The sequence below is a fragment of the Diadema antillarum genome, unplaced genomic scaffold (genome assembly GCF_040938485.1).
Source record: "Diadema antillarum isolate AM-2024a unplaced genomic scaffold, OU_Dant_1.0 seq00000946_RagTag, whole genome shotgun sequence".
Classification (NCBI taxonomy): domain Eukaryota; kingdom Metazoa; phylum Echinodermata; class Echinoidea; order Diadematoida; family Diadematidae; genus Diadema; species Diadema antillarum.
Window position 1 is genome coordinate 1080244 of NW_027271795.1, and position 23260 is coordinate 1103503.

Genomic DNA, 23260 nt, shown 5'->3' on the forward strand with positions numbered 1-23260 from the left:
CTCTTTGTGTGAGGTATTTTGACTTGGGCATACAGCCAATATGATAAATCCATCAAAAACGCTGTAATCCAGCTCCCAAAATGTTTAGTCTTTGTGAATGCTCTGTGGTCTGCTTCATTGAACAATTACAACTACCTCAGGTTTTTTCAGGCTTTACTAATTTCATTTATGATAAAGTTGGTCATTTCATGGAAGCCTGCCGACTGCTTGGGGGGGGGGGGGGGGGCTACATTCAGTGTAGACGAGATCAGATTAGATATCAAGGAGCAAAGTAACTGCTCTAGGGCCGAATGATTGTTCAATTACCTGCCAGACATTCTGGCCAATTCTGACCTTTAACAGTCCTCTGTTTGCGTATTAACTGTGTACAGTGTACAATGTATGTATTTGTATCCTTCCTAACCCTGTTTAGCAGCACATCTTCCTCCTCCCCTCCCCCCCCCCCCCCCCCCTTCCCAGCACCACCATGATCCCTCAATATGATCAAAATAATAATTGATAATATAATTAAAGATGATAATGAAATGTAAATGATAAAAATAATGAATAATATAATATTTTTCCTCCATTAAAATCAGTGAATTTGTGATCACCCAGTTGACAATTTGTTTTAGTACAGTCCACTGCCCTGTCTTCATGTTTCACGCAATGTTGCCCAAATAATCTAGGAACTGAATTAGAAAACAAAAGCAAGTCTTGACACAAATACTTGCCTTAAATGATGATCGTTCAGCATATTCTCACTGTAAAAATTGATTTGGTGGACTACGGATGGAATTTGATACTGCATCGTCCAATCATCCAGTTTGGAAAGTGGTGGGGCTATTGATAAGCTCATAAGTTCTGTGCTATTATGAATTTACCTAAATACAGAGAAAAAAAAGGAGAGAAAGAAATATTTCTGACACCTTCATGAATACAGTACCAGTATGTAAATTTGTATGGTGCCAGGTACAATGTATGTAGACAGTGCATACATTCGCTTCATCCAAATCACAAACGTACTTTATGAATCCCATTCAGGTAAAATGCCAATGGGGGGGGGGGGGGGGGATGGGGAAAGGTATATATAGCTTTACTATAAAGTGGGAAGCCACACGTAAGAGTTATATTCTATGGGGTGTTGTGTGTACATTTGTGTGGGCACTGAACCAACTTCTCATAATTTTGTTATATAGCATTTGAACATAATCTTTTACAGTACAGCTACACGTATGCCAATCTTTGGGATGAAAGTGAGTAGTGTTAATACATGCTGCATTGCCCCTTTGACAATATTACACCAGCATTAATTAAAAGGGGAGTGGCATTCATTTTTAGAACTCCGCATGGGCTCAGATTGCACATTACGAGTCAGTTCCAATCACGTTGGAGACATTAGGTTCACTAGGACTTTTTAGCATGTATGGTGCATGGGATTCAGCCCATTGTGATCAGACATGATGTGTTTGGATGATTCACTCCCCCTGTGTGCATCGTAGCTACGAACCCTTTTTGTTTTCCTGATACGTGCATTTGGTTTAAAATTTCCCTTGGAAATCCATCTGTCATTGATTTTGGTTTGTTTGGTTTCTGTTTTATTGCAAATTTGGTGGTAAGGGATATTTTTTTCGTGTACTTTGATTTTTTGCATGAAAGTTTTGTGCTGGAAAAAAGAGAAAGAAAAAAGTGCATTCGTGTAAAGGGTTTTGTATCTGCAAACCGTAGCACAGACAGGCTAGTCTATGAAACCTTGTTTTCAGCAGAGACTTGTGTAGTGCAGGGGAACTGTGAGGGTGCAGGTTAGCAGCGTAAAACGTATGCATGCTTGAGTGTTGCAGTGTGAAAACTAATTGTGTTGGAATACCGTAGTTTGTAGCTTCCCGCATACTTGCGTGCCACAGTGTGACATGTTCACTTGTCAATATGTAATCTTGTGCTCCTAACCTTTTCTAGTGGTGACGACAATTCGAAAACGAAGGATATTTTTGGCTGATTCGAGATGATCTGCAAGTGACACTTTTTAGTTGGTTCAATGAAAATGTAAGACAAGTGATAGGAGTTAGCAATCGGAGAATAGTTGAACGAATGAGGCTCAAAAGTTCATGCAGACTTGCCCTGTTGATTAATCTCAATTGTGTCTATTTACAGATTTGATGAATTTGTATAATGGGTTGTGTGTGGACGAACAATTGTAGTCAATAACAGTTGTGCATCATATCAATGTCAATAAGCTATGATCATGCTATTTGATTCCTTTTAATGAGTTAATGTCAATATCGATTGCATGCCCTAATATATCTGCTGTGACGATTATTAATGGGAAGTTCACTGAGGAACTGAATTTTTAAAATCAAGTCATGCAATGCATTAATTTTGAACGCTTTAATACACACACACACACACACACACACACACACACACACACACACACATGTATTTATAATTCAATCACATAGCCAGTAGTCAATTCTGACAGTTTTAAAGGGTTAGGGAGAAGAATGAATTTTAAAAACGACAGCAATGAAACAAAGAAAGCAAGTTGACCTTTGATGTTTTTCATCACAGTATGTGGCATGTTTCTAGTGGCTAGTACAGTTGTATGTTGCACAGAAATGCACCTCTCATTTTGAAATAGGAGAGAAAATCGCACTTCTGATGGTAGTAGTGAAGATATCATCACAGACGATATGGCATGCATGTTGATTGATGTAGAGAAAACCTGCAATGTATTCGTATGTCACATGTTCTTTTTGGAAAAGTTAAACAAAGTTCTTTTCAGTCGTATAACTTCATCATGAAGTGTTTTCCATTATATAGGGACAATTGCATTCTACTAGTATCTCAATTACTTGATGTTTCTCTGCTGTAGTTTTTTTTTGGGGGGAGGGGGATTGAGGAAGTTAGGGCAAGGCAGCTAATACACTAGATACTGTGAGTGATTATTACCTCACTAGCTGTGATTTACGTAGCAGTCCCATTTGTATGTGTATGTTTGATGAAGTATGTTGGAGTCATTTTTTTTCTTCTTCTTCTTCTTCTTCTTCTTCTTCTTCTTTTGGGGGAAAGGTCCCATGACATTTTGGGGAGCTAGTAAAGTTAGGATTCGTGCGAGTTAACCGCAGCTTGTGACATGGTTGCGTACATGTGCTGCCGCTTTGCATTGGTTGAGATCTTCCGATGGTTTTTGTGGCCAGTTCTCACTAATGCTTGCATGCTGGGCTTTCGCTTTTATAACTCTCTGTGATCAATAGTCTTTGATGTTATTGCTTTATACTCATTTCTTACATACATGTACTTATAATAGGAGGTAGACATTGCTGTCTGGCATACTACACTCCCATTCAGCCGCTCATGAGCTCAAAAGGGATCATCTAATCAGAGATAACATTTTCGAATTTCATCACGGGATAATCCATTTTCTACTGCCACTAGTAACAGCATCACACATTGAGACCCTGTGTTTATTCATTAATGCAACACAAGTGATGTGAGGATTATCAAGACTTTGAATGAGGATGTTATGAAGGTATTGCCAATTAAATTTGTGCAGAGTATGGCCACATTCACAAATTGACCCCTTGACCAAAAAAAAAAGAAAAAAAAAGGAAAGCCTCATAACATGGTTTGGATCTCCCTACAAGCAAAACAACAAAACAAAACAAAAACAAACAAACCCCAAACAAACTAAACAAACAAAAGATACTTCTCTGCAAAGAAGACCTTGTTTGCATGATGAAAACCTAGTGCTCAAGTCATAATTGTGTAATGTGGCTCATCCATGTATGCTCGCTTTGAAGTGGCACCAGATGCTCCTATCAGGATATGCTTTATGCTTACATTCCCCTCCCCCCCCCCTTTACTGCTTTTTAACAGCAAGCATTAAAACAAATGAGTGAAGATTACTAAACTGCTGTTGAGAATGCTTCCATATATACAAGTACACAGACCATGATATTTGATCAACAGAGCATGCATGGAAGTGGGTTGAAGTACAGTCAAGAATCGGCTGTATGTAAAATATTATTCTTCATTTTTTAATAGATCTGCACAACTTGATATTATCCATCATTCCAAGATTCCAAGCCCCTTTCATAATCGTTCAAAATCCAGCTTCACCAGAAAGTGAAAGGAGCTCTGTGTTATTGTCACTTTCTAGAGAAGCAAACTTTACTTCTTTGCATTTGCAGATATATGGAGCTAATAATTTTATAAGATCAAATACCTTTATTAAATAAATGTTAAGTATTTTGTTAACATATGATAGTGTTAATGACACTCTTGATCCATCAGATCTTGAGATAAATTTTTGCTGAAGATGTTATCATCTTCTTATAAAACTGGCACCTCGGATTCCACAGCCCAATATTGGAGACAGATTTGAGCAACTTTGAACTTTAAATTTTGAACTTTAAACTTTGAACTTTATTTCTTTCGACCCCTTCCGGAGTATGAGAAATGTGATATATTTACAATATTGTACAGCATAAAACAATCACAAAAGGGTTAGAGTCATAATGAAATGTGGAACAAGAACTTAGATAGTCTTGTATCAAGGTGTTGCCAGTTTAAGCATCAGATATGAATTGAGCAATAAAGAAGCTTTGAAAAATTCTGAAACCAAAATAAATTAATTCATACATACATTATATGAACAATATAGGACTCAAATGAGAGAGATTTTCCCCCTGTACCTTATGAAACACTAACTATGAATAATGATACCAGTATTTATGGTTAAAAAATACAGCATCCAACCACAGGAATGTGGTATGTGGGACTTGACTGGTTAAAGGGGAAAGTCACCCCAACCATAAAGCTGAATTCAACAGAGGCAGATAGATTTGTGAAACGCTGTGTTTAAAGCTGAGAAATACATTGGACAATCCATTCAAACGTTAGGAATTGTCAGGAATTTTTGAATGAAAAACGGCACACTCTCTTGACGTGTTACTAGGAGATATCAAGGCAGATATCATTCTCCCTGCTGTCTGGAGGAGCTGAATCAAGTGTTTTTTCAAAATCACAGAAAAAGCCTTTTTTTTCTTCTTATTTCTTCTTTTTTTTCAAGAGTTCTCTCCACATAATTTTTGTATCATTCTACTACCTGTACCATGACATCTCAAATTGTTGTTCATGGAGTGGCCTCAAACTGTACAAATTTGTAAAACTTTCAAACATGTGTCTGATTTTCTCCAAGCTTTTGATGAGTGTTTTTCCTATTTGTCCACCTTCATAAAAGTCTACATTTGTGTTGGGGGAAACTTTCTGTCAAAAAGTTTTAACTTTTCTCTAAAGCATCTGAGAAATGTGTCTATGAAGCTAGAGCCTGCGTATTGCTTGCATGGCTATGTTGAAAATGGGAAGAATGCATTGATAAAGTTGTTCGGTTTTCATTTCTCCTGCATGTCAGTGAATTGAACTGTGTCCCCCTTTAAGATGTTTGTTCACCAGATAGAAGAGTATGATGTAATGCCATGATACAGCATCGTTTCCATGGTTACTGGTTCCCGGTAGATGCTCTCCATGAGGTCCACTTAGCAATCACTCAGTTTTCATTATCTAGTCGGCCTTATTCATTGAGTTATACTCATTATCCGCTAATTGTATTAGGGGGTCTGAGGTAATCACACAGAAATGGTTTCTATGACAACGATGTCATCCTTTTGACTGTCTAATCACAGTGTATGCGTTTAAATCTCTAATCCATTTCATGTCTTAAAATCTGCTTGTATCTCCATCTCCATTTTTGTATGTTTTTTTTTCTTCCCTCTCGTTTTCCGTGTGCCCCGCCCCCACAGGTGACAGACCACAGGCCAATGTCTGCTACACCTGGATTATCACTGCAATCATCCTCGTCTGTTTCTGCAACATCCCAGCATGCATCACGCTGGTCTACTGCTGCCGGCAGAGGAAGCTGCCTTACTCCCCATCAAATCCGATCAAGAGGTGAGTACACCAACCGCCTTGTTTTTTGTTTGTTAGTTAGTTAGTTAGTTAGTTAGTTAGTTAGTTAGTTAGTTAGTTAGTTAGTTAGTTAGTTAGTTAGTTAGTTAGTTAGTTAGTTAGTTAGTTAGTTAGTTAGTTAGTTAGTTAGTTAGTTTGCTTGTTTGTTTTCCGTCAGTGGTGATCAACAACTTCAGGTGCCACCTCGGATAAATTATGATGTGGCCTTGGCTAACATCAGTCCTCTTTAATAATATGGTTGAAGCTGGTATTATTCAGAAATTATATCAGATATGTGGGCCATGGTAAGGGATTTTTTAAGGCTGCCAGGAATTTGCTATTTTTAGCTCAAAGTGAGCTATTGCGATCGCTCTTCGTCCGGTGTCTGTCGTCCGTAATGCGTCGTGCGTAAACTTTTTGCATTTTCATCTTCTTCTTGAGAACCCCATGACAGATTTTCACCAAACTTGGCAGGTAGCATCCCTAGGGGGATAGAATTTTAATTTTTATCAAATGGGCACCATGCCCCACCCAAGGGACCCCAGGGGGCCTAAATTTGGACCGAAATTGTAAATTGTCATCTTTTTCTTGAAAACCCTTCACAAATTTTCACCAAACTTGGCAGGTAGCATTCCTAGGGGGATGAAATCTCAATTCCATCAAATGGGCACCATGCCCCACCTGGGGGCCCCAGGGGTTCCATCCCCCCCCCCCCCCCCCCCCCTCCTGTAAGGAATTTTTACAGATTTTCTCTGGAACCAGAAGTGATTGAGCTAAGTTGATACAATGAGTCAGTATATTGATGACTGTTGTTTCAAGTTTGTTCATGGGAAAATCAGGGGTGCCCTACCCCCCCCCCCCCACCCCTTGGGAACCAAAAAAGTGGTAAGGGATGGGGGGTCCAAATGCGGGCCTTCTTCTTGCTGAAAACAACATAATGGATTTTCACCAAACTTGGCAAGTAGCATTCCCATGGGGATAAGATTTCAAAGTGTTTGAATGGGCACCATGCTTTCCTTGGGGGCCCTAGGGGTCCAAACCTCCTAAATTAATGAATATTCAATAATATTTTTCTCTAGTTTTAATCAAAAGTGATAGGGCTTTAAGTCTTCTTCTTTTTTCCCCAAGCTGCATAATCCAACATTCTATAAAGTACAGTGTACTTGGTAGGTATTTTTTAACCAGTGTGATGGAATATGTAAATGGACACCATGCCCCACTCTCAAAGCTACCCCCACCATAAGTTTCCAATGTTCTCAGGTAAGAGTCTGCAAGAATGCATGGAAGGTGAACTTGCGATACTCAGGTGAGCGCGTGACCCCCGGGTCACATGTACAGCTATTAAAGATAGTCATAGGTCCTCTCTATACATGATTATGGCCTGAAAATGCGTAATCAAAATGTGCTACTAAAGGATATTTTTAGGCCTCAGCTCGTATTAGAAAGCTTATCAGGTTGGCCTACTTTCTGTGTGCTTCATACATGTACATATATAGATCCATATAGCTATTTGGTGTCTTGGTGTTTCTTCTATCCAAGCTTTAGGCAGCACATTACTGTAAAATGATTGCTTAATCCTCACAAATTTAATTCTTCAGCAGAATTTCCGAAAAGGGGAACATGTGGTAAAAAGAGGCCCCACAATCTGCAGTGATTTGCAAGACAACTTCATAGAACTTGTAGAAAGTGGGGAGGTGTCAGATTGACATCTTCTACCCATTTCACCAGGATTGATGCTCAAAGCAACACCGTTTTCTCTTCAAAAACATCCTCTCTGACTCTCCAGGAAAAACAGACACAAATCGCAGGAGGTGCCGCTGAGGCCGAAGAACGGCCGCAGCTCAACAGGGGATGACCCCGAAGAAATGGTTCACCTCACGGAACCGGGGAACAACGGGACGTCACCCAAGAATACCGTGGTGGTGTTAAAGGAGAACGGGCAGACGCCCTCAATGACGCCAGTCAAAGACGTGACGATAACGGACTCAATGGCGTGATAGAGTCTGCATCTTGTTTTACAGGTAAATTGCGTCAGTTTTAGAACCGCATATGTGTTTAGGAAGAGATATTAACCAAACACGTTCAGCTATTTGGGGTCTTGATTAACATGCCTGAAAGTTCAATCCTCTGGCATTTGCCTTTTCATGACCTCTAAGAATTCTTTTTTTTTTTTAAAGATAGTTAAAAAAAAAGGAAATTGCATACACACAGTCTCAGGTGCAGACATCACTGTGTATGTCAAGAGATCACAAGGAAGACAGTCATAGGGTGCGTTCGAGCGCTCTAAAGTGAACCAAAGCGTACCGTACCGAACTGTGCCAGATATGAAGCGTTCGAGCGCTCCGTCCAGAAAGCGTACCTCACGAGTGATTTTTAGAAAAGGTCACACATTTTTTAGGAAGAATGTCATCCACCTGGCGCTTGAACTACTTGCACCTGTCCCGAACAAAGAGAATGATGTCTTTGCATTGTGATGTTATCGCATGATACGCGCATGCTTTACAGCGAACTTTTGGTACGCTTATGCTTTACAGTGAACTTTTGGTACGCTTTTGGTACGCTTTTGGAGCACATCGGGAAGTGGTCCACTTTTGGCTCGGTACAGTACGGTACGGTACACTTTAGGAGCGTTTGAGCGCTTCTCTGGCGCGGGTTCGGTATGGTACAGTTCGCTTTAGGAGAGCGCTCAAACGCACCCATAGAGACACTTATCCGTATTTTGGTTCCTGCTCTTTCCTCACTTTAGTCATGTCATACAGGCGTCATGGATCCAACCCAGCTACCTTTGCTAAATAAGAATATATCCCCAGGGAGTCTCTGCAAAATGGAATACCACTTTATTGTGTCCTCTTGTCAAGTGAATAAAATTGTCAGAAACACTTTCTACAAATGCACTCTGATTAATGGGATAAAATCTGTTTCCACCGGCTCTATGCTGTCAAGTGTTAAGTTTTTCTACAATCGCATGTACAAGAAAATATGTTTTAAAGCAAAGTTATGATGGAATGCAAGTTCAAAGTTGTTTGAAATGTGTGGTAAGTAGATATGTATTGGTATCTCACAGGGCTTTACTAAAACCATATTGGTTTCTCTGCACTGATTTGCTAGCATGAGCTCTTTCATTTACTGTTTTGTTCTAAAATATTCCAAGACAGAGATTGTTCAACTTTTCTGTAACTTCTGTTTAAGGCAGAATTTTTTATTGTGGTATATGTCTTGGTCCTCATCTCCATTTTGTCCTCTCTCTCTCTTTCTCCCTGGTGCTTTGTTCCAACCTTCCTTGTCACATTCCTGACAACCTGGAACCCAGAACCAGCATTCCAGAACTGAAATCCACCTCCCATTTTTTGTGCCCAGCACCAGAGAAGGCACAGCGCCCTCACTAGGCCAGCCCTGGAGAGGAGGACCCGTCCCCTCACTCGTTGCCTGGAGTGCAGCTCAGGGGGACCTCATTTGCACGGCAAAGCCCCAAGCGGATTGATGGCTCTTGGAACTCGAGTGCCCAGGGCACAAAAAGGGAGAGACAGAGATATGAACGAGAAGCAAAACTACATTTTATTTTGCAATTGAGAGAAAGGATTGAAACTTTAAAAAATATATGCAAAGAAGAGATGGACATTCTTTTTTGGTATATTTTACAAACGCATAAAACTGATGGCAGCACCAAGTACGAGTGGTGGACGTAAGCTGATGTCCATTTCCCTCGAAGGATCGTCTGTGTCTGTGGCTTGAGGAGAAGTTGCCAGGAACCAAGGAACCAGAAAAGGCAAAAACAAAACACTTCACGACAGACTAAGCATCTAGACAAAGGGAAAATAAGATTTCAGTTGGTTTATCATGTCAGTGTTGTGTTGTTTTGTTTCGTTCCAGCCAAGAGTTTGCCTGAGTGACTGTTGAGGTTGTGGCAATTAGATGGGCAAGGCAGTCATTCCCAAGAGGAAGAACGATGGATTTTGTTTTCTATTCTTTTTTCTTCTTCTTTTTTGTGGGCTCCAGACATCGTTTTGTTGATGGCAAAGCATGCATTGCGAACAACACTTCATGATCTGTAACACGAGAAATGGATAGACAACATGGTCATATTTGGGTCTGTTGATGGTAGATATAGGGAGAGAAAATAGCAGTAGTTCATAATGATTATGTCAAAGAAAAATGTTTGAGAAGTTTTTTGAACAATATCTTACATGTGCAAAGTCTCTAGAAGTAGTGTAAAAAAACAAAATCGCATTAGCAATACAGTATTAACGTTTCGGAGGGAATCTACACCATGTGTACAGTGCAGATGGTAGAGAAAACTTCGATATGCAAACTTTGGTTTATAAGAGACATGGAGCCGAGGTTCTGACCTTGGAAGAAAGTCCAAAGTGATGGGAGAGGGTTAACCCATTGAAGACCAGTCGCGAGTATAGTCAGGCAGGTGTCTATGGGACATGCATATCATGGCAAAATTAGCCCGCCCTCAATGGGTTAACAATCCTCCCGACTGTCCTGGTCAGCTAACTGGAGGTCTGGTATTTGACTGTGCTATAAACATGTCTTTCAAAATGATTTGCTAAAGCAAAAATACTAAACAAGCAAAAGTTCAGCAAATACAACAAGCATTATGCCTGTAACATGTTATGTGATCTTTTCTCAGCCAATGATCTTCCAGTAGGCTCTGTCAATGGTTTGCCGTATGGCAAGATTAGCTTGTGTAAAGACAGTAATTCCACTTGCACATAGTTTAAAGCAAAGGCATCGTTAATCCTGCACTAAATGTAGAGCACATGATCTAGGAGAAACCCTCACCCCCAACGTCCTTACTTGTAGATTGCTACTGGCTGTCTCATAGTATAGTTGACCTCGTAAATGTAATTTGGTAATTGGTGTTGTGGATCTTTTTTTTTTGTAGGAAAATGTGCCAGTCTACCACTACCACCAGTAACTCCCAATAGACCTGGTACATTCAAGCAAATGCCACAAACTGTACCTGAGTTCTTCTCAACAACCGTCTCTTTATTTAACTCTTTGGAAGAAAAAAAAAGAGACAGAAGAAGGCAAACATATATTTGGTATATGTTTTTTTTTGCATTTGCGCACAAATTTCTTTTCACATTCAAGCAGTTCATAGACATGGATGGTATGCTGAGAATTCACAATGACAATATATGTTAGCCATTCCACTTTCAAGTTGTATATTCCAGATTAAAGTTCAAAAAAGAAAAGTGAAAGAAAGAAAGGACACAGTGTTTTACCCTTTAATAAGTGTAAGGACAAATAAAGATCATGTTTTAGTCACAGACTTCAATGTAGATATATCGCAAATGGTAATGAAATACTGTACGTTTTGAAGATATCGCCCTGTCACACATGAAAGGTATAGGATTTGGAGTAGGTAATTGTGAGTATCACACAGACAAGGGTATGATTTTTTTCTTCTCTCTTCAAACGGAGCTAATAGCTACAAGATCAGCACAATGACGATACAGTGATAGCTTGTACTGCACAGTGTTAGATGTTATTCATTCAGAAGGCCTTTCTTGTGTAAAGTTTGTTGCATAAGTTTTCTGTGTCGATCTGTCCGAGAAGGTGTTCGTAGACCCATACTACATGTATATGCATGTCTTGGGGGTAAGGGGGTCTGGGGTATTCTTGTTACGGTGATATTGCATTACTTGGTGTTGTCAGAATATATGCAAGTGTAATGACTATTTATCTCCCATCGGAGATAGGCCTATATTTCAAAGTGTTGTTGCATGATTTCATTACTTATTAATGCTTGCCAGTGAATGTAGGAGTATATGCCCTTAAGCACTATTTAGTAAGTCGGTAAGAATGATATCTCTTTGTGTTTCCGTGGATACAACTGTACCCACAATCCTTCAACGTAATGTGTATGGTAAGCTGTTATATTTTATGTCCAAAATTTTATCGTAGTGGATAATCGCAAGTACTCCATTTATAATAATTTGCAAATTTGTCTTGTCAATGTCATAAGCGTTAATAATGGACTATATACAATATTTTTGTTTCCGTTTTTGTATCAAACTCGGAATGAAGATGTACAGCTGAGGGGTAATGTAGATAGAATTTATGCTGTATACATTGTTTACTCATTGTAACATATGTAAATTTACTCCAATAGTGTATATAGTTTCAAAAAAAGTTTTGTTATTTATTTCTCTCCTGAATTTAATGAGGAAAACGGAGGAGGCATAATATGCATTACGTTTTGAGGTACCTTCTGTTCCTTTTCATCATTGTTGTGTAATTTTTCTTTTCTTTTTGCCAAATTGTTCTCGGCTGTCTTCTTTATTTCGCATATATAGTAGCTACCTGTGATGCAGAAGTGATGATATCAAATGACATATTTACTCTTTCAATCAGTGATTTATTTACTTTCTTTGTCTGTTGCTTTTTTCAGGGGTTCAGTTATTGCACATTGTGACATTATCGTGACATTGTATGCGTGTATAACAGTGGAAACCCAAGTTATATTACGGTAACTTCACTGCAGATGAATTCTGCACATTTAAAAGACCTCTGTGGTGATACTGTGCACACAATGTCCCACCAACAACCCTGTGCAGGTGTTTAGATTTCTTTCTTTCACTGGTACTCCCCTGGCAGAGACAACAAGGACTGTTCCAAAGAATTATCAAGGCTGTAATTCTTTTTTTTTTTTTTTGCAATTTTCTTACTTTTTAAATGCTTGTTTTTTACCTTACTGGGGGTCATTTCTACAAACATCAGTACACTGTAGGGTAGGAAATTGCTTTAGAAACATGCAATAGCTAGATGTCGCATTTTCACCCTACACTGGTACAGAGCCTATGAGAGAAATTTTCTCTTTGGCAACAGCTGTCTACCCGTCTGCACTATCTAATCTGTCTTGTAATTTACCTAATGAATCATGTTGTTTGCGCGTTTATGTTCTATGGTAATGAGTAATGTGTTGAATAATGTGTGCAATGAAGGATTTTGTGGGGTTTTTTTATATATATCCATGTACATTGAGAGTGAAATTATAATGAGATTTTCCTGCGAGTATGCAAACTTTAGGGCAAGTAGTTTTTAGATTTTTAAGTTAATTAGAGCTTCCAAAGGGTGTATATTAGTATTACGAGACAGCCGGTGTAGATCAGATGCAGGCTGGCAGTGGCGATGTTTTGAGCTGGTGATGTTATTGGTTATGTGCATCCAGATCAAAGATCAACATCTAGAGATTTAGATCAAAGGCCTTGGCAGAGACGCCAGGCCACAGACTCAATAAAGTTTTACGCATGCATTCAGTGTGGATGAAAAAAAAAATGGGCGTCGGGTTAATGATCCTGCACTACCCTCCCATTTTGGAACTCTGCCCTACCAGATGTAACAAAGGTCATGGCGAGTCGCAAGTTTATATTGAGGCTAGTTTAATTCACTTCGCATTAGAGTAAACTTCATGTGTGGGATATAAGGAGAAATCGGCTTTACAACCGTCACACGGTCTGAGCAAGATGCAAAATTGGCCCCATTTTGCCTGACTATGCGCAGACACAAACTGAACCAAAATGTGCATCACCACAATCAAGACCGAAAAACTCATCCAAGATGTAGTACGTGTAAAAGGGAAAAAAAGAAACCTTATGCTCTGGACCATACAAAAATCTACGTACAAGCCTGTAACAACGCATTGTAGAAGTGCTGCACTCACCATAGCCAAACGTACATTGTACGCTGTAACCTCACCACAAGCTGCATGCCATTTATCTATGTAGAGCTCTTTAGATCAGTAGTATTCTTAGCAAGTAGATCAAGTAGATAATATCTTTCAGGCCATACACAGGTTGATTCTTATGGTTAAAAAGAGATTTCTTAGTCTTTAAATTCAAGCTTCTCGTGTCATTAATTTGCCCACTCCTTGACAGTACGGAGCAAGCAAAGAATACATTGTGTAAATATGAGATAATGTACATGCATATGATGACCAAAATCTTATCTTTAAAAAATTATGTGTATATTTTTGTAAGACCTGTTCTATCTTCCACCTACCGTCTCAATTGATTTGCTCTTTTCTTTTTTCCCCATTCTTTATGAAGTACTGGAATCAAAGTATTAATTGGTGAGACTTTTTCTTTTTGAAATATGCAATGTGTTCCCATTAAATTTTTGAAAATGACACTAGAACATGCTGTGTTCTAAGATTGAAAGACTGATGAGCACAAATTATTTGATGGCAGCTGTAGTGGTCATTTTAAGCATTGAAAGCGGTACTACAAATGGGATTTTTTTTTTTAATGTGTGATTGAGAAAGAATTTTTATGTTAATTTCAGTGGTAACATAGCATACCAGATATATGTAAGCCTCAATACTAAAATTTCGTCAGTTTTTCAAGGGACAAATAAAATGTATAGTGATGTATGTGTATTATGTGACACAGTTGAGTGGCTATATTAAAAACAGTGCAAGGTCTAAATGACTTCATGCATATTTATGTTGGCATGGTACGGCTCAAATCAGCGGCATAAAATATTTCTCTTCTCTGGTTGGTCATGCACATGTTCACTGTAGTATAACACATAATCCGAGAAAGTACTCTTTACACATATGGCACGGCATTGATAGTCAGTAATATTCAGATTTGTATGTCACGTGGTCTTGTTTTCCTCCCGTAATATCCCATTCCCCTTCAATTGATAGATAGAAAGATACATACATACCTAAATAGATTAATAAATAAATAAATCAATCAATAAATAAATAAATAAACAAATAAATAAGTAAGTAAATGAATAAATAAATAAATAAGTAAGTAAATGAATAAATAGATTAATGAATAATTGAATTAATTGATATATAATAAATGAATAAGTGAATAGAGAAATAGTACGGTGTGACAAGATATCAGATAGCAAGCAGCCAAAATTAAATTGTCCAAGCAGTGCTAATAGTAGTGAGTCTGACCATCATTAGAGCAGAGAAAAAAAAAGTGAAAGAATATGAGAGATAAAATACATGTACATTCCATGCTACTTGTAGAATTTGTCAAGTCATCTTTGACAGCTTCACTGATATCAGTTTTTGTTTTTTTGTCTTTTTTGGTAGACTGAGAGAGATGCCTTCTTTGGGTTAATCATTTTTATTGGGAATAGTTTTCGGGAAGGTAAGATGAAGATTTGGTGTGTTTTGGTGTTATAGTTATTGAAGTGGGCGTGTATTTTTTTTTCTCTCGTCGCTTGTAAACAGAAATGTCCAAAAGTTTATTGTAAGGTAACCAAGGCAGAAACAGCATGTATTTTTATGCGCAAGAGTGTTTGTGGCGCGTTAATGCTTGCTCAATTTATTTATCCACACATTGTCAACTTTCTTGTATCAGTTTCATCCCACATGGGCAAAATGACATGTTCTGTAACAGGCAGAATACTTAGTGTTTTTACAGTTGAAATCTTTTCAAATACAGTATCAGCAATTAACAGGGTAAATATGATAAAGTGAGGATAAGTAGAAATTAGTATGAAAAGAAGCAAACAAACTAAGAAGCAGTGCTCATTGGCATCATTGTAATATTTGTATTTGGAACCACTTGCAGTTTTAAAGCTTCATTTGTGATACGTGTAATACAAATCAGGTTTGCAGCAATCAAGAATGAGAGTGAAATTAAACATTGAGAAAGTGACATTGACAAGGGGAAAACAATTGTAAAATTATTGTGTGCAGATGAACGTAAGTACTTTCCAAAACAACTTTCCATTTCCTGAAAATTATGGGTTTCTTTTTTTAATTCTTTGCTTTATTTTGTTTGTTAGTTTTAGTCTACAATTTTGCTGTTTTTTTACAAAGAGATGGGAAAGAAGACACAAGCCATTATTTTTCTTTTCTCTTTCTCTCTTTTATGTCTGTGACAATGCTGCAATGTAAGTCAAGTAGTTTGATTTTAAATTATGTAGAGATACATGTAGTTTGAATTCACATCTGTAAGAGATAATACATATATAGTGTTATGCATTTTTGATGGGAGAATTTCAGCAGAATATAACGTGGTGTGTTGGACACTCAATATCATCTTGGGCAATACTCCACCTGCTGATGAGAATGGAAACACAAAAAGAGATAATAATACTGTACATACATTCTCACACACACACACACAACACACACACACACAACACACACACTCACATTTTCATGTTCATATCCATATTTGTCCATCAGCTTGGGCATATGGTGTACATCCAATTTTTTTGCCAATATTTTTGTGTCACTATATAATTGGGTAAATGACCTGGCAAACAGTCACAAAGCATGGACTTATTAAAATCAGATGTCTTGTCATTTCTTTTTTAATGTTACCATAACTTACAGGGACAAACTATTGCAAGTGTTATACAAATGTTAATGTGGTCCCACAAAATTGTTAAATGAGAACACGCAAATATTTTTGCTTGCTGTAATGTTCCAGTATTTAATGTTTTGATTTCGTGGAATTAAAAACACAAAAAAAGTTGAGCGTGAAAAATTAGTCTCGCAAAAATATCCACTTTTACAGTATAGCCCTCGAGGGACAATGCATGTAAGCCAGAGACATCGGATATCTTTCTGCATATGTATACACATACTGCTTTTGATCTGGAAACTTTACTTCATGCGTCTAGCTTGTTACATCACTATGTATTTTTTGTGTGTGTGTCATATCCACATACAAATGCATGTCATATTGTGTTGAATCTCTTTTTCATGCCACAAACTTGTGAGGTGGTATGCAACATGAATTTAATGTACTGATAAGAAATAACCTTCCATGTCTGAATGTGTGTCAACAGCTATTTTGTTGTTGTTCGTTTTTTGTTTGTTATATAGGGAGGTTGCCTTCGTAGCAAAAGTAAGATTATGTGTAATAAAATACATTCTGAATGTATGCCTAAGCAATAAGTGACATGTCTCATTGTGTTTTTCTTTTCTCATCCAAAAACTTTGGAATATTTTCCATTAACCCTAAACAGCCTAAATCCGGGTCATAATCTATAAGATTGGGTCTAAACATTGTTTCAAAATTATCATTTTCTAATTTTGGTTAATTGATCATGCAAATTAAGCCCAAGATATTATTTTAGCCTGTTAACACTAATTAAAAGCATTGGGAGTGTACTTAATATTTTGTTTATTGTACAGTGTATATCTAACATATTTAACAATTCTACATCCTAAAATCTTCCTAAAGTCATTTCAGTTCCTATGTATTTTATTAAGGTTTTTTTCTTTATTTCTTTTGTTTTTTCTTTGTTTTTTTCATTATAATTTGTCACTTTCTACCATAATTAGCATAAGATTAATCAATCAAAGTGGGATATGTAGTTGTAAAATTAGGCAGGTTTTATGAGCTCTATGACAGAGAATTGTTTTCCCATAGGAAATGTACACAAAATCACAAGATTCTGACTTTTTTATGGTATTATGCCGTCACAAAAATGGGCGTGGCTTCGCAACGGTGTTCGTGGATATTGCAAATTAGGTCATAAAAGTAGCGCGAGACTTGAACAAAAAAGTCAAGAAGCCTCATGACAAGGTCTGATCACCCCCCCCCCCCCCCCCCGCGCCCTTTTAGTGTTAAAGGCAAAAATGAACTCGAGGAACTTGTTGAGTGTCAGTGAAACCTCGTCAAACAGAGGTCGGACACTGTATGTAAAATTTACATAGCTTCTCAATGAAATTGATGAACAGTAATATTTGGTTTCATACTTCTGGAACTCTCCTCACTTTTGGTCTGCTGTCACACACACACACACACGCACACACACACACACACACACACACACACACACACACACATATATATATATATATATATATACCGGGTGTCCCAAAAAAAGCGGAACGGTGGATTTTTAGTACCTTGCGTTCTAAAAGTGATATATTTTCTGACATCATCAAAAAGAGCATCTTCCGCAAAAGACCATGATACCACAATCATTAAATTTGGTTCAGTACTTTTTATTCTACGCCAATTTTTGTAAATGCAGTCATTTTCAATTTTTTACGACTTATGAGATAATAATTTGGGTGCGACACGCGTTCCATATACGGTGAATTGTGTAAGCTCGTTGATCCATGTCAACAAAAGATAACGCTTTCATATTGGGAGCGCGCGCGCACACACACACACACACACACACACACACACACTGTTTTTTTTCCTGGCCCGTGCCCAATGTGAGAGCTGTATCTTTTGTTGACATGGATGACCGAGCTTACACAATATTCACCGTATGGATCGCGTGTTGCACTCAAATTATTATCTCATAAGTCCCCCAAATCCGACGAAATTTGAAAATGACTGCATTTTCAGAAATTGGCGTAGAATAAAAAGTACTGAACCAAATTTAATGATTTTGGTATCATTGTCTTCTGCGGAAAATGCTCTTTCTAATGATGTCAAAAAATATATCACTTTTAGAACGCAAAGTACTGAAAACCCACCGTTCCGCTTTTTGTGGGACACCCGGTATATATATATAATATGAACAATAGCTGAATAGTGTAAAATTTTGTTTGAGGTAATTTAAGAATGAAAGCATAAGCCCCTTTCATTAAAATTCAAGATTAATTTTTAAGTTAGGGTTCAGCTTTTGCTCTACATGTATTTTCAACCCTCTGTACAAAACTGACACTTTTCACAGGAGTCAATTTGTGTGTATGGGAATGTGTGGTCATCATCCAATTGAATGCTCTATTACATATTCATGAGGATTTCCACTCTCACAGCATTAGTCTTTATTCATTCTGGTATGCAGGCATATGAAAACATGTGCTTTCTTTTTTCATGTGCATGCACTTTACCCTTTACCATGAATTCAGACTAGCAGTGCCCAGGGCAATCCATCATGAATTAGTTATAAAGCATTCATGTGCCTTGGAGCAAGAGACCAGAAGCCAGAGCTCTGAAAAGGTGGTATTCGTGGCATTCATGTCTATTGTTCAGGGTCATTGAAAGCACACACATATATACACATCATTGGTTCCTGTGTGAAGTTCAGTTTTGTACAGAGGGTTAAAATTTCACCAAAATCTGGAACCTAACTTTGAAATTATTCATGGATTTAATTAAACTGATATATATTTTCAAATTCAAATCACCTCCACCTAAATTGTACACTATTCAGCTATCACTAATATCAATGACAGTGTCGATCGTCTGATGTGTAGTTTTCGAACTATTAAGGATCAAAAGTGGGAAATGTTTTTTTGTAACACCTCTATATAAACTGTCTTCAATAATTTTGCGGAATAAATTGTGATATACACTGTATTTTGTTCTGACTTCATAAAGTGTTTTCTCCTATTCATTAGTAGGAGATCAAATTGTAGCAAACTATATTCCTTCTTTATGCTGATGACTCCTCCACATACCACTTATCAGTTCCGTTTGACCATGTTGACCTAATTCCGTTTGATCGCAAATGTTTTGATTTTGAACTCACAAGTACAGATCCATTTAATTTTTTATATCATTATGTGTGTGTCTGTGTGTCTCTGCGTGTGTGTGTGTGTGCGCGCGCGTGTGGGTGTTTGTGTGTGTCTGTGTGTTTTGAAAGAGGGGTTTGGCAATGAAATGTCTACAAAGTCGGTAATTTATTGAAGGAAGGCGCCATCTCATGTCGTAGACGGAAAATCTAGATCATGGACAAACATCACAGAACTCTTACACATCCCTGTGACAAACATCATACTGATCTCTACTGATACATCATACTGATACCACACAAGCGTGGTAGTCACAAGAGCAATTAGATTCAAGAGCGGGAGTTCCAACTGACTACTATTCAAACGACTGTCAGTTTTCTAGGAATGCTCCAAAAAAAATCCACAAAAAATTAAGGTAATATTAACCAACCTGAAAAACAGATACATGTATTACCATGTTTTATGTAATAGGGTCTATACAACATTATCATACGCTTACAATTTACGCACAATTGTGATATACACTTACACTTACACACTTATACACTTACACACTTACGCACAATTGCCACACTTTCACTGATTTATAAAGAAACCCATCGTTTAATCCCGTCAAACATAAATCATCTTAAAAGAATGTCAGAAGTGGACCAGCAACCAGGTTAAATCAACCCTTGAATTACATTACTATTCAGACCAACAAAGATTGTTACCACCATTCACTTTATCCAAGGACAATCCCAATTTGGAACACACTGCAAGCTGAAATAAAATCTGCAACCAATATTGATATCTTTAAATCTCGTTTGTCCAAAATGAGATTTTAAAGTGCTGCAACTGTATGCATGAGGGACTGCACGTTTATAGCCCAGCAGTGGCGGTTGGTGCAGTTATACTGACAAGACAAGACAAGACAGGCATGGATATGACATAAGTCAAGATGTCTGTACCAAATCAATACACCGTCCTGTATATTACAGCGGTATACTGTTCCTGAAGATTATCTCAATTGAAGGCAATTTAAGGCACTTCGGTCTGTGTCATGTGGTTTACTGTATCACATCATCCACGGAAAAGTGTAAGTTCAATATGCACTGACGTGGATTTAACATAGGTAAAGTGTCGTAAAGCGTGATTTAAAGAAGAATGAAGCCCAAAATATGTGATTTGAGCTGTTGAAGCAATAATAGTCAAACGCATCAGCGAAGTTTGAGAAAAATCGGAAGTTCCGTTCAGAAGTTATGATTTTTTTTAAATTTTTGTTCATTTGTGTGTTTGCTAATTCTTATTCATTTATTTATTCATTCATTCATTAATTTGTTTATTTAATCATTTATTTATTTATTTATTTATTCATTCATTCATTCATTCCTTCATTCATTCATTCATTCATTCATTCATTACCTTTGGTGCAACCATCGTTGATGTCAAGACTACTACACTTTGTGGCATCAGTGTATGAAAAACGATATCTAAAGAAAATGTAACATATTTTCATTTTTCTTTATAGCATAATGAAAGAGTACTCGACTTTCCACTATTAGAAAACAGGGAGAATAATATCACCCTCAGCATATGCCAGTATAGTAGCGAGATGTGTACTTTTCATTTTAAAAAAAGAAATTTTGCGGAATTCTTTTTATATTTTCGTTATACGTCGTCGTCCCGCTCAGCGCTTACGTCCTTGGACAAGATGTTTTACCCACAATGTCCCTCTCGACCCAAGTGTATAAATGGGTACCTGGCAACGCTAGGGTAATAAAGGACAAGGCCCTCTGGTAGAGCAGTGGCAACACTGAAGAGGCTACCCTGGATAAATAAGACCATATTATTATTATTATCATTATTATTATTATTATTATTATTATTATTATTATTATTATTATCATCATTATTCATCGATGACGTCACAAAGTGTTAAAGTCTTCTCACACAATGATGGCTGCACTGAAACTTAATAATTTTGACAGCTTTTCAATTGATTGTCCTATTTTTCGTAAAACTGTGTGTACTATACAGTCCCTCAATCCACGTGCTTATTTGGATTTAAGCACTCCTCTGTATTCAGGCGGATCATTGTGATAGATATATTTGAATAACCTTGCTGTAACCTGTATATGAATATGAATTTGTATCCAGTCCGCGTACTACCGTATGTCACCCCCTCCCCCCCCCCCCCCCAAAAAAAAAAATAAATAAATAAATAAATAAATAAATAAATAAATAAATAAATAAATGGAAATAAATAAATAAATGATAATAATAATAATAATAATAATAATAATAATAATAATAATAATAATAAGATGAAAATAAATAATACGCCGGGACCCTCCGCAATGGTCCAATACAATTTCAGGGCATGAAACTATAACTTATTACCCACGTCTTGCAGAAAACCCCATCCGATTTGCTTCAGTGGTCAAAGAGAAATTAGAATTTTTGTAGAGCATGATTTATTTTTAGGAATGCCTTCCCGCCAAGTTCTGTCCATTGTGTTCACACATTATGGTTATGCAGTTAAAAGAGCATCCAAGTGCTAAACTTGGAAGAATCACATCCTGCACGACATGCTTCGCAAGGATTCACATTTCTCTGTGACCACTTAACCAAATTGAATGGAGTTTTCTGCAAAATACAGGTGATTTTTAGACCCTGAAATAGCATTCAGACAGTTTAATCATATTGGAAGTTATCTGTGAAAAATCCGATTGCATTTCTTGTTTGTTCGGGTTTTTTTTTTTTTTTTTTGTTTTTTTTTTTGGGGGGGGCATGCTGTATATGCACGACATTATCATGAAAGGTCGAGGTGGTATCCCTTATCGCCAATACAATGATGGTACTATGTCACTACTATGATATCATGCATTTTGTCAGACTGCACGTATTATAATGTGATAACATTTCAAATCGGACTTTGTTTGTTTGTTTGTTTTGTTTTTGGGGTCGGTTTTTTTTTTTCAATACGATTAAAAGAAAACATGCACTATCAGCCTCAGGGCTGATAGTGTGTTTTGGACAGAGATCCAAGGAGAACACTACTGATCAAATAACACTTTGTCCTGCTGTGCTTCACTCGTTGGGGTCGGTTTTTTTTTTAATACGATTAAAAGAAAACATGCACTATTAGCCTCAGGGCTGATAGTGTGTTTTGGACAGAGATCCAAGGAGAACACTACTGATCAAATAACACTTTGTCCTGCTGTGCTTCACTCGTTGGGGTCGGTTTTTTTTTCAATACGATTAAAAGAAAACATGCACTATTAGCCTCAGGGCTGATAGTGTGTTTTGGGCAGAGATCAAGGAGAACGCTACTGATCAAATAAAACTTTGTCCTGCTGTGCTTCACTCGTTGGGAGGCCCATTTACACTTGCTTGGAAAAATCGCGATTTTTCTAAAATCGCGACATTTGGGTGTAAGTTGCTAAGCAACTACACCCAAACGCCCTCGAAACATCGCCAGAAAAATCGCCAGCCGGAGTGCGATTTTTTGAAACTTCACGAAGTTTGAGGCGAAGTTAGCGAGTGTAAACCCAAGCCGCAGAAATATCGCGATTTTTCATCACGTGACTTTCGGTATCGGATTGCACCGGGAGTTTACGCGCGCTCCCCTCTTTGGAACGTGTAGAGAGTACGTCGGTCACTGGCCAGAGTACTACACACACGGTATAAACGGCCGATCCTCGATCGGCTCGTGGTCTCTCACCTCCCTCTCCCTGATGAAACTAGTACGTGAAAACTACTACATAGCAAACTTAAAGTTCTCCAACCACGTATCATCACCCCATGACGAGTTAACAAAATTATGTTCTCCCAGAAAATGCGTTGATTCAGATTGTGGGAGTGCCCGTACTACTGCTCTCGATATACATTGTTTGTGGAATACAGGAGTACGTAACAAGTGTGAGTTCTTGC

General features: G+C 37.7%; 1 protein-coding gene across 1 annotated transcript in view; it reads left to right on the plus strand.

The window, feature by feature from the left end:
- LOC139741708 (semaphorin-1A-like) overlaps positions 1-5932 on the plus strand; it is a 139650-nt gene extending 133718 nt beyond the window's left edge. The window contains exon 18 of the mRNA XM_071652292.1: positions 5781-5932. Within this exon, the coding sequence (XP_071508393.1) occupies positions 5781-5932 (152 nt within the window). The remainder of the gene's footprint in view (positions 1-5780) is intronic.
- Positions 5933-23260: the final 17328 nt, after the last annotated feature.